The sequence below is a fragment of the Monopterus albus genome, unplaced genomic scaffold (genome assembly GCF_001952655.1).
Source record: "Monopterus albus unplaced genomic scaffold, M_albus_1.0 scaffold73.1, whole genome shotgun sequence".
NCBI classification, from domain to species: Eukaryota; Metazoa; Chordata; class Actinopteri; order Synbranchiformes; family Synbranchidae; genus Monopterus; species Monopterus albus.
In genome coordinates, this window is record NW_018127953.1 from 583,534 (window position 1) to 596,754 (window position 13,221).

The 13,221-nt window shown below is 40.4% G+C and overlaps 1 protein-coding gene across 1 annotated transcript in view; it reads left to right on the plus strand.

Moving 5' to 3' along the window:
* The window catches only part of LOC109963402 (neural-cadherin), a 439,917-nt gene that overhangs the window by 130,822 nt on the left and 295,874 nt on the right, over nucleotides 1-13,221 (plus strand). The window contains exons 2-4 of the mRNA XM_020605911.1: nucleotides 1,291-1,488; nucleotides 4,066-4,288; nucleotides 5,613-5,817. Of these exons, the coding sequence (XP_020461567.1) occupies nucleotides 1,291-1,488; nucleotides 4,066-4,288; nucleotides 5,613-5,817 (626 nt within the window). The remainder of the gene's footprint in view (nucleotides 1-1,290; nucleotides 1,489-4,065; nucleotides 4,289-5,612; nucleotides 5,818-13,221) is intronic.

Here is a 13,221-nt window from a genome sequence, read left to right on the forward strand (position 1 = left end):
TGCTAAAAGAGGACATGAAGTTAATTGGGGTGAGAGTAGAGGATGCCGAGGATAGAGTTAGGTGGAAACAGATGATTCGCTGTGGCGACCCCTAACAGGAACAGCCGAAGGAAGAAGAAGAAGAAGAAGAAGAAGAAGAAGAAGAAGAAGTATCCAGCGTGCAGCTTTTGTTACTGCAGTGTATCTTTCTGGTCTTCTGGAAGAACATTTCCAGAGCCTCTTTATGGGAAGTCAAACGTCTGGCCTATTTATTGGACTCTCTTCTATACTTGGACAGCAGCGAGCATTGCCATCTTCACCCTGAGAGCGTTTAAAGAACGCAGATACTTTTCAGATTGTTGACGTGACATTTTGTAAGGTTTAAGTTGTAAGTGTTTACAGTAGGTTAAGTCTGGCTGTCAACAGGGAAAGTTGCATTAGTTGGGTTTGTTACCTACTGTATGTTGGTGCTGTGCCTTCCTGACAAATACCTGAAACATACACAACCGTATAATTTTTTTTTGTCCTGTATAAGCCACTCTTTCTTTTCTTTTTGGCACTGGTTTATTTACACTGATCATTTATTTTTGAGCTGGCAGCACTGCTACTTATCAACTAGTCTGTCCTGGCTGCTGCCATGTTTCATCATTTCCCTGGGCAGCACAGCTGGTTGGAGTACAACAGGCTCTTGCTGGGAAATTGTTGGGTTAACAGAGAATAACAAAGTAGTGCCCTGTGCTCAGACAAATAACTCTCAGACAAAAAAGGCAAAAAGAGCGAAAAGCACTGCACAAGTAAAGACTTTGACATTTGGGGTGAAATTAATGTAGGAAGCATGACCTCTTGACGTTTTATTGAAGATAAGATAAACACCTCGTCATTGGTGCTGCATGCAGTAGTAGATATAGTTAACCTAAGTATATGCTGTACATCCACAGATTCAGATTTTGTATTAAAAAGGTCATTACTTTATGTCCATTTGTCCATCTTTCACATTGTCACAAAATGTAAAACAATCTGACATAGTTCTTGTTATCAAATGTTACTTATTAGTTTTAAAATTTCAGTGTTAATTCTAGTTCTTCATAGTTTTTGACAAAATTAACACCAAACTTTACAATACTGGGTGTATTTCACATGCTTGTTCTCTGTGTTTGTTCTTGTTCCCAGATACCACATTCATTTCTTTCCATTTTCCACAACAGTAAAATGACTATTTGCTCTTTAACAATCTTACCAAACAGGGTGTTTGTCAGCTATAGCCATTAACCCTCTGTAAACTGCTGCATTCTCCTTTTCCTCCTTGCTCAGGTCCAGAATGGTACTTGCTCAGAGTCGAGTTGACCGTGACAGATGTAAATGACAATGTCCCAGAATGGGACATGGTTCCTGCTCCCTTCCTCGCAGTGGTTTCTCCTGATGCCCCTGCAGGCTCTCTGGTCTACAAGCTCCATGCTCAGGACGGGGATGAAGGCAGCAATGGTGAAGTGGAGTATTTTCTGTCTGATGGTAGGTTGTGTTTTCTCTTTTTTTGTCTGTATCCTGTAGTTTAACATTGCATTTGTTTCTTATTTCAAACTCCTTACCATGAGTTTGGCTTGGTGAGTGAGTGAGCAACCCCATGAAAGGTAACACCATTAGGTTAATCTAAAGCCTTACCATTTCAGCACCTATGAGGTTTAAATTTAGAAAGTACACAGTGGTGTAGATTGTACACATTTGCCCTTGTCTCTTTAGAGTAACCATATTTAAACAAGTTTATATGCAAACATAAACATTAAATAAGGAACTTTCTATTTCGAACGAGTTATATTAGTGGCTCGCTTGTTTTTATACAAGTGTTTCATTGTTGGTGTGTGATACAGGGGAAATGGACATATTATGGTCAACACGTTTATCTGAATGTTTTGCGTGGCATATGTAGCCAGGCGGTAAATTTATTAAAAGGAAAAGTAAACAAACAAGTGGATAATAATTTTCTACCAAATGTCCTCTACGAGTTTCTCAAGCTGATGTATTTTGTGTTCATGCATTGTTTACTGTCTCCTAAAAATGTAAAAATGACCTGTTGCTGTTGGTAGTTTAATATTACCTTACAAACTTTGATCACAAGGTGGCAGTGTTGAGTAAGGAGTAATGGTTACTCCTCCAAAATTTTGCCAATTGAATTATGGTCTTTATTTCTATTTATGCTTGTACTGGGCTGCAGAATATAGTGTAGAATTCTAAGCCAACTGTGTTGATGGCTTGGAGATGGTGGCGGTGTGCTGCAGACTCGCGTATGCTCGTGTGCTAGTAAAGAAACGGGTTGAGTGTGCTCTTCAGGATGTTTGACATGGAGTTAAAGAAACTTCTGTGGAATCCAGAGCCCACTGCTCTATTTTGTCTGGTATTTTACCATATTTTGCCCCATACCTTTTCATATTTTGTAATAGTTTGTCCTGTATTTTGCCAAATTTTGTCCTGTATTTGGTTTATTTTCTTATTTTCTTATGAATATCTCTGCACTCTAAAATACAGAAGCTGTCACTCAAGGCAACACAGATAGCCCTCTGTTTACAAATTTGTTGTTGAAGTGTCCTGTTTGTCATTAAAGCTAAATTTCCTGGGCTATACCTAGAATCAACCTGTTTCTCTTCCTTTCAGTCCCCACAGAGACACTATGGGGGTTATTTACTAAATCACAGATTAGTGTCTGATGCACAAACACTGTGGCACCTCAATTTTTCAATTTATTGGTGTATTTTCCAACAGTGATGAATAAACAGAGCTGCTGCAGTATTGAAAAAAATACATGGATGCTTGGAGCTGGTGTCTATATTGCGCATGTGTTGATAGAGAGGGAGTGTCAAAGAAAGTCTAAGTTTGCAGCAACTCAACTTTAAACATGGTTGAAGAAATCAACAAATATATTTTAGAGCTCCAATCACACAGTCTCCTGCCTGTCAAATTATCTTTTTTTTTTGAATTACAAATCCTTTATATTCTCCTCCGGTAAGCAATGTGAGTTACAAAAATCCTCTCTCTCCTCAACCATGTCCTTAACTCCCAAGAGGTCTCAGATCACAAACAGCTGCTACGCTGATATCAAGGCTACACATTTTACACCTGCTTTCACCTGACGTAAACAACTCCCTCTGCTGCAGTGGGTGGATAAATCGGGTGCTGAGGGTAACTGTGTAAATTTCCGTTCTGTCCTCTAAAATTTTTGCGTGCCTGAACAGGAACACCTTAAAATACATATTGCATGAGACTAGATGCACAAATTCCTGCAGTGCCACATTTCTTCTCTTTCTCCAGTGCAAAACCCCCACTGTAACTCCTTTGTAAATATGAACATGCGTAGTTTTAATGTTTAGTGCCAAAAAATGAGCCAATAAAACTTTAGTAAATATCCCCTTAAGCATTCAATATGCATAGTTATTTACTGGTACACAGTAATGAATTTCTTTTTTCTTCCATGTAATGATTTCTTCTGCCCATTTTGGAACCTGTTAAACTATTGTTGATAAAGGGTCAGTCTTTAAATTTTGACAGTGAATGAATTGACAACAGACATTGCGAGGGAAAAAAAAAAGATGAGTCTAGACTAAACTTTTCATTGTTTTGAATTGTTTCATCCAATAAGGTTTTAATCACATCTCTCACAGCAAACATTTGATTTAGTTATTTTGGGGATGCAGGACTGTGTGATATTGTGTGTATATAGAAATCAATTCACAGAGCCAAAGACAATAACTTTTGTAAATGGAATGCAGTTTCAATGGAAATTTTATCATCCCGTTACTGTTGCATACATGCCATGAATTTTAACATCCCAGTCCCAGCCTCTATGCTCTTTGCATTTCACATCTCAACAACTCAGAAAACCGAGTGTCCAGTCATATTAATCACTTCACTGACGCATGCCCAGCATGGATTTTCATATTTTTGACAGGCCACAGGATTTACACAGGCCCTTGGCATTGTAGTCCTTTGCATTTGTTGAGTCTGAGCTGTCACAGAGAGAGGCTTTGATGAGAAAGTGTTGGAAATGTGTGATCAAAACTCTAGTCAGCATGCACACTGTGTTGCTTTTATTTACAGGTGGTGATGGTCGTTTTGAAGTGGACAGGAAGAGTGGTCAGGTACGAACCACTGGCCTTCCCCTGCAGCAGGACAGGGAGTACTTGCTGACAGTAGTGGCTGGGCCCCTGGCCGGCGGCAGCCCTCCTGCCGTCATTTCTGTAGTGGCTGGATCCCGACCACCACAGTTCACAAACGCTTCCTTTACCATTGCCATACCTGAAAACACCCCCGAAGGACAGCCGTAAGTTGACACATATACACAGATAAATAAAAACAAACAAAAAGGTCTGGTCCCAGTCTTGGGATCATCTCCAAAGTGCATATGTTTGGCTTTTAACACAAAATTTGAACACAAAATATTTATTTATTTTTTAAAACATGAATTTGCTCACAAGACACTCACATGAAAGAGTTTGTGCACTTCAAGGGCTTTCTGTCTGTGGAGTACCAGAGACACGATGCATGAAAAAGAGAGGAAAGAGATGACAAATGCACATATTCTTCACACACTGTCTTCTACTGCAGACATGATTGATATCCATTCAGATGAGCAATATTTTTTACATTGCTTGTGTTTGAATTTATAGACGTCTCATGTGCACACACTTTTGTTTTTGTTGCTGCTAAATTGATTTCTGTCCCATAAGCATGAAACCCTTAGCCTTGGGCATGTATTATGCAGTATCCAGTATTTGAGCAAAAGCATTGCCTTCAAGTATTGATTTACACACACACACACACACACACACACACACACACACACACATTGTGAAACTTGAATTAGGAATGCAGGGATGGATTTTCACAGCCTTTGCAGTATTCATAAGAGATCATTGTGTATTAGTGTGATACGTGTTAAACTATGTATGTCACACATACAGTACAAATGCCTGGATCTTTATACACACACATGCACTCACACGTACACAAACCCAGGTCAAATCAAAGTGGTACAGTTATGACCAGGGTCCTTGATTTGGTCTCATTCCTCTCCTCTAGCTTTTTTACTATAACTGACACATTTGTCAAACCAGTAAAGTGGTTATTCCAGTTTGTGGTTTACTCTGATTTCATCAGGGAAATTATGTAAACATAACACAGCATATCTAATATATAACAAGCGCCAAGTCATTTCAGTATTTTAAGGCTGTATTCCACCATCTCTATGTCCTCAGTGTTCTCATTGCTGCTGTGGTGGATGCCATACATAAATGTACTTGACTGTACTGTGTTCTTCTCTAGTCTCCACTTGCTCTTACATACTTCAGTCTACTCTCTTCTGATCTGCTCCTCTTCCACTCTGCTTGTCTTTCAGGTGCTCCACGGAGGCCTTTTGCACTATTTCACTCAATTATTGATTATTAGTGGGGTTGTAACAAGATGATCTGATCAGGTTCCCATAGTGGAGAAAAGGCCTATCAGAAATTTTATCTACACTGCCCTTACATAGGAGGATGTTCTGGCATTTATTTGACCATGTAAATATTGTATATACTTTGTGTGTGTCTACCCCACACTGTGCTTACATTCAGTCAATGGTTTACTTTCTCCCCATGTCTCCCCAGCTTCCTGGTCACACTTGCTGTGTCCTTCCAGAAGAAACCAATCAGCTACAGCCTCCTCATCAATCCCAGCAGTCTCTTCTCCATCTCATCAGAGACTGGTGAAATCAGTCTGACCCGCCCCATTGACTACGAGAGTGACCAGCATCGCTACCTGCTGTTGGTGCGAGCCAGTGAGGGCCTGGACAGCATGAGCAGTGCAGCAGAGGTGTGTGTGTGTGTGTGTGTGTGTGTGTGCGCTATGAATTTCAAGTCACATTTTAACTGTCAAATTCAAAGACTGGAGGGTCTTCACAACTGAAAATTTGTTGACATGACAAGGTTGCCTCATCGTCTTATACTGTTTACACAATACTGCAAGCAATAACAGACAAGTCTTATATGAGCAAGTCTTCTACCAATGTTGTTTACTTGTTCTTCAAGCAGCACAGCTCACTTTGATCCACTGCATTTCAAACTACTGTCACTACTTCTTGGATAGAATTGTAGACCCAGTGACAGGTAGCTGGAAGAAAGTTGTTGAATTGTGGCATGTAGTGGTGGTTATGACAGAGTATCATGCAGACTGCTCTGGAACATCCTTGAGCTCAACACACATTTTGGCTGCTATTGATTTACAGTTGCTTAAGGGATTGTTCCAGATGTGAATGTTGCAGTTAAAATGATGGTCTGGTAGGGCCTCCTAATTGGACTCACTTTTGGTATGTTCTGATTCATGGCTATTTATTGTAAGAATTTTGCACCTGGAAGACAAATGTACATTTCTGCTTTAGTCTAAAAGTATGAACATTGTCTTCAGTCAAATACAAATAGATTTGTCTGGCTGGAGTGACTGCTTTGAGATTCCCAATGACTTCCTCATGTTGCAAGGAAGAGAGAGAGAACAGTAGCTGACTGCTGCAGGCATTGATGCATCTGGTCTGGTTTCCATCATTACTCTGGCCTCTGGCTAAAGCATGTCCCCCTGAACCGATCTGTCCTCAGTTGTTCCACTCTGGGCCTCTGTGAGCTGTGGGGTACCAAGAGCCTGTGTGTGGAGAGATAGTGACACAGAGTAAAGTGGGGACATGAGAAGAGGACTGCTAGATTCAGTGGTGAAAAAGAAAGACAGATGGAAAGAATAAAAAGGAAAGAAAGGAATTGGTATGCACCCGTGTCTGTCCACACACTGTCTACCCTAGGCAGCCAGCCACCTCAGCCCTGTGCCTGCTCTCTAGAGCCACGGTTAGCTTTTTAAACTTCCACACATACAATCTCTTGAATGCTGAAAAAGCCAGCACCCCTGCCCCCACAGCCGATACTCTGTCTGTGCACCACCAGATAAAAACTCTGCACTGTTTTGCATTCCAAAAGAGTAAAATTGTCTCAATGAATACTTCTGATATGGTACTTTACTAGAAAAAACTAGAGGTAATCAGTTAAAGGGTTCACTGGTCAGTACTGAGTGTGTTGTTTTCTGTATCAGCAGTGGAATAATGGTGTAGGAGTGTAGATGTAGGCTTATCTGGTTGACAGAGTCAACATTTTACAGATGCTCTGTGCTTTATTGCCCCTATAGTTGCTTTTTGCTGCCTCCTGAGCAGAATTTCAACATCAGTCATAGTATAACATTGGAACAATTGAGAAGATAATGGAGGCCTGAATGGCTACAATACTTAAGTGGTTTATTGATATAGCGTATGGTTGTGGCAAGGCAGGATACACACTTTCCATTCAACTGTTTAAATATCATACTATTTACATCCCCACTGTCTTACTAAAAATAATCAGTGTAGTACATAATGTACATCCAAATCATCCAAGCATACCAAATACTTTAATCAGTACTAGACATATTAACAGTTCCATGCTAACATTTCAGAATATGTTTGTCAGTTACAGTATACTTTGGGTTGATGGTTTTACACTTGGCATATCCACAGTGGTGAAAATTAGATAAATCAATGATGGAAACAAAATTCAGATTCTAAATTATATTTCAGTTTTGTTTAGTTTTTACATGGAAGAGTGTGTTCTTCCACAGAACTATTTTCGTGTCACTGGGTATCACTTATGTTTTTTAATTTCCAGAGAAATTGATAAAAGGGAAAAAAGGAGCCATGACCACAGTATAGTGCAGTATATTCTACTGTATATCAGCACATGCTAACAACAATGTTGCATGTGCCCACCTGATGACCCTGTAGACTTGCCTTCACTCTGACACCCCCACAGAATTTGTATTGGCATTGCAGAAAATAGAGTTTTAGATTCAGAGGGGTTGTTACAGGTGTATTTTTCTCTTGATTGGTAATCTTGGTAGAACAGTGTCAGTGGTTGGACAGTTGTGTGGGCCTGGCTCTCAGATGTGATTGCCTACCAAGCCACCTAGACCAGCCACCATATAACCTGAGCAAATCACCCAAAGTATGTGTATTTTAGGTTAGGTTCGGGTTGGTAAGTGGTGTGGCTTGTTATGGGACCCTCAAGATTTATGACAGTGTGATGTGATACCCTATTTTTGGGGCCAAATAATGAGTAACCATCACTTAACTTGAATACTGAGCTTCCATAGGAATGCTCAGCCATTCTTTGGCACATTTACAGTATTTTGTGTATTATCAACTGTACAGTATAATCAGTGATGGGGTTGGAGAGGACTGTGGTGTTATCATTGGATGCGCTAGATTACAGTAAATCCTGAAATATACTGTGGATTATTGATGTAAGAATAGAAAATGTATGAGACAGCAGCGTAGTAATGCCCCACCACAATTCTTTTGATGTATTCTATAAATTGAAGTATAATAAAAGAAAGCTGCATGCTTAAAATTGCAATAGACTTACTGAAATTGCTTAGTATTTTAGAAAAGAAACTTCCTCTGGATAAAATAAACTGTGCTGTCAGTCTTGGAGCTTGGAAGTGATGCCACAGTGACCCCTTCCACAGCTAAGACGAGAACATGCAACAGTCAGCATCTTGCAGTGGTGCATTCACATGGAGAGAAAACACAGCATGGCAAAGGGCTGTTGTGCAATAAACTGCACAAACAGATTCAGAAAGTACTGATTTTATGGACTGATAAAGACTAAGGAGAAGAAGAGCAGCATTAAGTGTTACTTTCAATGGGACGGTGTAAGATGAACTAACCAAGCACATGGTTTTCTGAATATTGCTGTTCATGCAATCAAAATATTTTGACAAACTGTTCATCCCTATGAATGCAACTGATTCGGTGAATACCCCAAATCATACGACCCACATATGCCGTTAGTCCCTTCCCTCTCCTACGACCCATAGGAGCATCTTCTGGCACTGTAGTGCCACTACAGTGCCAGGCGGATTTGCAAGAAGTCCGTCAATATTAACGACAACATATGTCACAAGCTTAATAGACTTTTGGTTTAATGGAAAGAGCCATAAACATGACAGCAAGTGTAGCACAACTCTGGCATCATGGAAACTACCATAAACATGCTGTTACAATTCTGATACTGTTTTACTACATGTTGTCACATTTTTGTTAGGTTTAGGAACAAACTACTTGTTTAAGTTTAGGAATAAAAACTACTAGAAAAACGCATATAACACGCTGAATTCCAACCCCACTTGCTTTGGGGAATGTTCTGTGTTTTTGTATACCAGCCATCCACCCCAACCTCCTCCTACTAGTGACATTCTTACTCTATATATTGCATTCGCCTAACTTAGTGCTTTACTTATGTCATAATTACCACAGTTGCTAGAGATCTCCAAACCTATAATTATAGGTACACTACCCGTTCTCCATCCATAAGCACATGACTGTAAATATGACCCTCTAGTTAAAATTCCTTGTCTGCCTTTGTATGGAAAGCTATACAAAGGTCCATGATAGTGAACAGTACCATAGAATTGTATAAACTATGAAACCTAACTTAACTTGATGATATTTATTTCTCTGGAGTAATGTCTCGCAGTGCGGCAGCTGTCCCAAGCAGTTCTCGCTCTATTTGTTTTTTATTTCAAGTTTTCTAGGTTTTCTGTGTTGCTTTTTGTGCTATGTCGCTTTCCCGTAAACTTTTGGGAGTTGGGCTACCAGGAATACAAGTTTTATTGCGTTTGCATTATGTTTTTATACTTTTTACGATGCTTTGAGTCTACCTGGGGAGGACCCTGTTTGCCAACAGTCGGCCATCAATGCCAGCAATCCTTCCGAGCTCCTTGTGGTGAGCTGCTGAGGATTTTCCACGGGGATGCGACAGGAGAGGTGGGACTGTGGGGCTGGAGTGAGGCGCTGGGGAAGGAAACGGAGATATGGGCCATGTTCGTCATCGGTCCGCTCCCCTCCAAGATGAATGGAGGAGCTAGAAGAGCGGCCCTCCGTGCTTCACCGAGAGTCCTGGATCTGTGGTCTGTGGTGATGGTTCTTCACAAATCCCCAGGCCGGCTATGCTGCTATGTGCATGCGCACGCAAAGCACCGTGTCTCGGTGGTGGACTCAGGGCAGGCCCAAATCCGCATCTTGAGGACATTAAACCATGCACCCCCGCCCGCCACCCTTCCACACAAAAAGCAATAAAACTCTGGACCTACTGTAGGCTAATGCCTGTTGTTTAGTCTCTACTGCTGTTCCTGATTCTCTCCAGTGCTGCTTTGCCCTGTTTTTAGGTGCCTTTGATTTGCTTATTTGTGCTGTGTAAAAAGTAACGTTCTGATGACACTACTTTAATAATCCTTGTGTGTATCAGTCCTAATGCTTTGTTGCCTTATGTAACTTTTTATTTTAAGACTAAGTGTTCTTTGTTACTACATACTTGCATACGCATGCGCCGCGCGGAGTGGCAGCAAGTTACAGCAGCTGTGTCCTCGTTGTGTTCTTTTCCGTGTTTTTATGAAGTCCTGTTCTTATGTTTCTGTTCTTATGGTGTTATGTTGGTTGTTCTCTATTGCTGCTGTAACACAGAAATTTCCCTGCTGTGGGATCAATAAAGTACCTACTCTACTCTACTCTACTTTGGTACGTAGGGACTGAAGATTTACTTGCCCGGACTTGTGACTTGTGAGCTGTTCTGTTCCAAAGACTGTAGACTGACTCTTCTAAGCCTCAACTAAAAGTCGGACTTTAGGCATTTTCTATTATGGCACTTTGGCTAGTATTTGTTTCTGCACATGCTATATTTTTGAAATTGTCAGGACAGTTAGTATTGTTAAAATAATGTGATATTAGGTCTATGGGATTTATTTACTGCTAGTTACAGCTGTTATGAGCCCTTATAGGGAACCTTATGCAAAATACAGGTGAGCCCTCCAGTGTCTTATGGTCTCAATTAAAAACTGATCTTAGCATCATTGCATTTGATGCATGCCACTTATAAGCATCAATCTTTCCACTCTTGCACTCTCTCCCCTGGCATCTGTCCTCAGGGAGCCTCATTTCACATAAAACCCACCCTCCCATCTAGAAACAACAAATGGCAACCTGTGTTCATGCCAAAATGTGATTTTTTTTTTCCTCATGGCACTTTAGTTATATGCATTATGTTTGATTTTAGACAAAAATGTAGCTGTCCTGAGATTGGAAATGCACACCATGCATGCAATAACAGTGGCTGACAGCTCAGCTGCTTAATTTATCCTTAGGAAGGTGTCCGTATGCCAAACAATCAGAATTGTTTTTTGTAAACAGTTTATGTTCATCTGGTAAGGAGTTTTTTTTTTTTTCCTCATTCTAATCCTAAAGTTTACTATTGAATTATTAATAATATTATTTGCTTTTATTATGCTTTTCAGAAATCTGTCTCTGCCAAAACAGCAGAGAGGTGGTATTTGTGTGCACTGGAATCACAGAGCATGACTTTAATTTGCAGGTAGTTTTCAAGTTTCTCCCTCCAGAAGTGATAGCTCATTGGCACCATTAGTTACTTAACCAGCCTGAGACTTGCCTGCAGCTGCATTGAGTGAGTGTGTGTGCACACGCGTTAAGCTCATCTTGCTTTATTATGGATGACTTCTCCTCTCATCTTATTCAATCTTGCTTTTCCTCAGCCTTGTAAGCACAAATATTGTACCTTCATATATCTTTCAGAACCTTTGCCATTTCTGGTTGTACTGGCACATAGGCTCGCTCACACACACACACACACACACACACACACACACACACGTCTTTATGCCTTTGTGTGGCCCATGTTCTGTGACTTCTTTGTGAGGGCCACCACTTCTACTATAGCTACAATGGTGCAAACATGATAAATGCTGTTATAAACACCAGTAATATGAATATTTGGCTGGATAAACTCAAAATAAAAAAAATCTTTTTTCTTCTGCGTGTGAGGACCCGGAGCAGATTTGGTGAACTGGACCTTCTGTCACAAAGCACCAAAACAATGCATGTTATATCACCAGATTTTAGCAGATCTTATCTAGCAGAGATAAGAGCCCGGAGATGTGTGGTTCTCCATGGGTGAAGCAGAGTGCAGCATCGCCTGTTTGGGACTTAGAACAATTTATGACCTTTGGTCCTGGTACTCAGTATTGGGGCTTAGAAACATTTCTGTTCCCACACAGTGTAATAGCAGAGGCATGAAACTCCATTTGGCGTACCAGGGGCACGAAGTTGTGGTCGGGCGGTTTTGAATTGTTTAGCCCGGGGGGAGGGGGGGTGCTTAGGTGTGGGTACACAGGTTCAACCGGTGCGCTGGGTGTCTGGAGCTCTGGTTCACCAGGGGAGCTAGCCGGTTCCTTTCCCCCACTATGGAGCTCCATTCCCGGAGCCCCTGGGGCTTTGGTTCAGACTATTTATATGTAAATATAATGTATAGTCCACGTAGGTTCAGGTCAACAGCTTTTTTTTTTGTGTCAGATTTCTTTTAGTAAGAATCTAAAAAAGGGTCAATTTGACCTGGCTGCAACACAAGGGTTAAATTTGATTGCATTTACATCTATTAAAAAATGTATTATAAAAATGGTATATAGTATGCATCTCTGCATTTAAAACTGGGTAGTTTTGCAGACATCTAAACTTTAGGTTTTTTTCAATTTTACATGTCACTTGCTAAGTTAGTCTGAGAACTGAGCAGTACCTGTTTTCTCTGTCCTTTTGAGCTTGTGTGATGGTCCTGTAGCTGAGGCCTGTTGAGTCAGCATGTGTGATTCTTCTGCAGCAGAAGAACACGTCACCTCATTATTAACTACGAATCATTGTCTTATCAGATAATGCAATATTTCATTCCACAATGCTCCTCGCATGACCCAAAAAATGTTCATATTGTCTGAAACTTGAGATGATTCAGATGCCATCTCTGACCTCTTGCGTTTGGAGAACCCTTAAAGAGAAGAAGTAACCAGGATGAACTTTTTAGTTACTTTCTGTCATTTATAGACAGGAAAGAAAGCTGATATTCAAGGTAACAGCTCTGACGGCTTAATACCATAGGAGTCTTAAGCTGGTTCCAAAGACTTTTCATTGAAGACTTCTGTGTCACTTTCACTGACTTGAGACTTCTGTACAGCTCTAACTTCAGAAGACAAACCACCTGTTTTGATAAAAATATTGTGAACTTATCGTATTTCACATAGTAAAGTGGCGAATAGAAAAAACCAAGCATTTTTAAATATAAATTGAATTCTATTATGAAATCTATTTTCTAC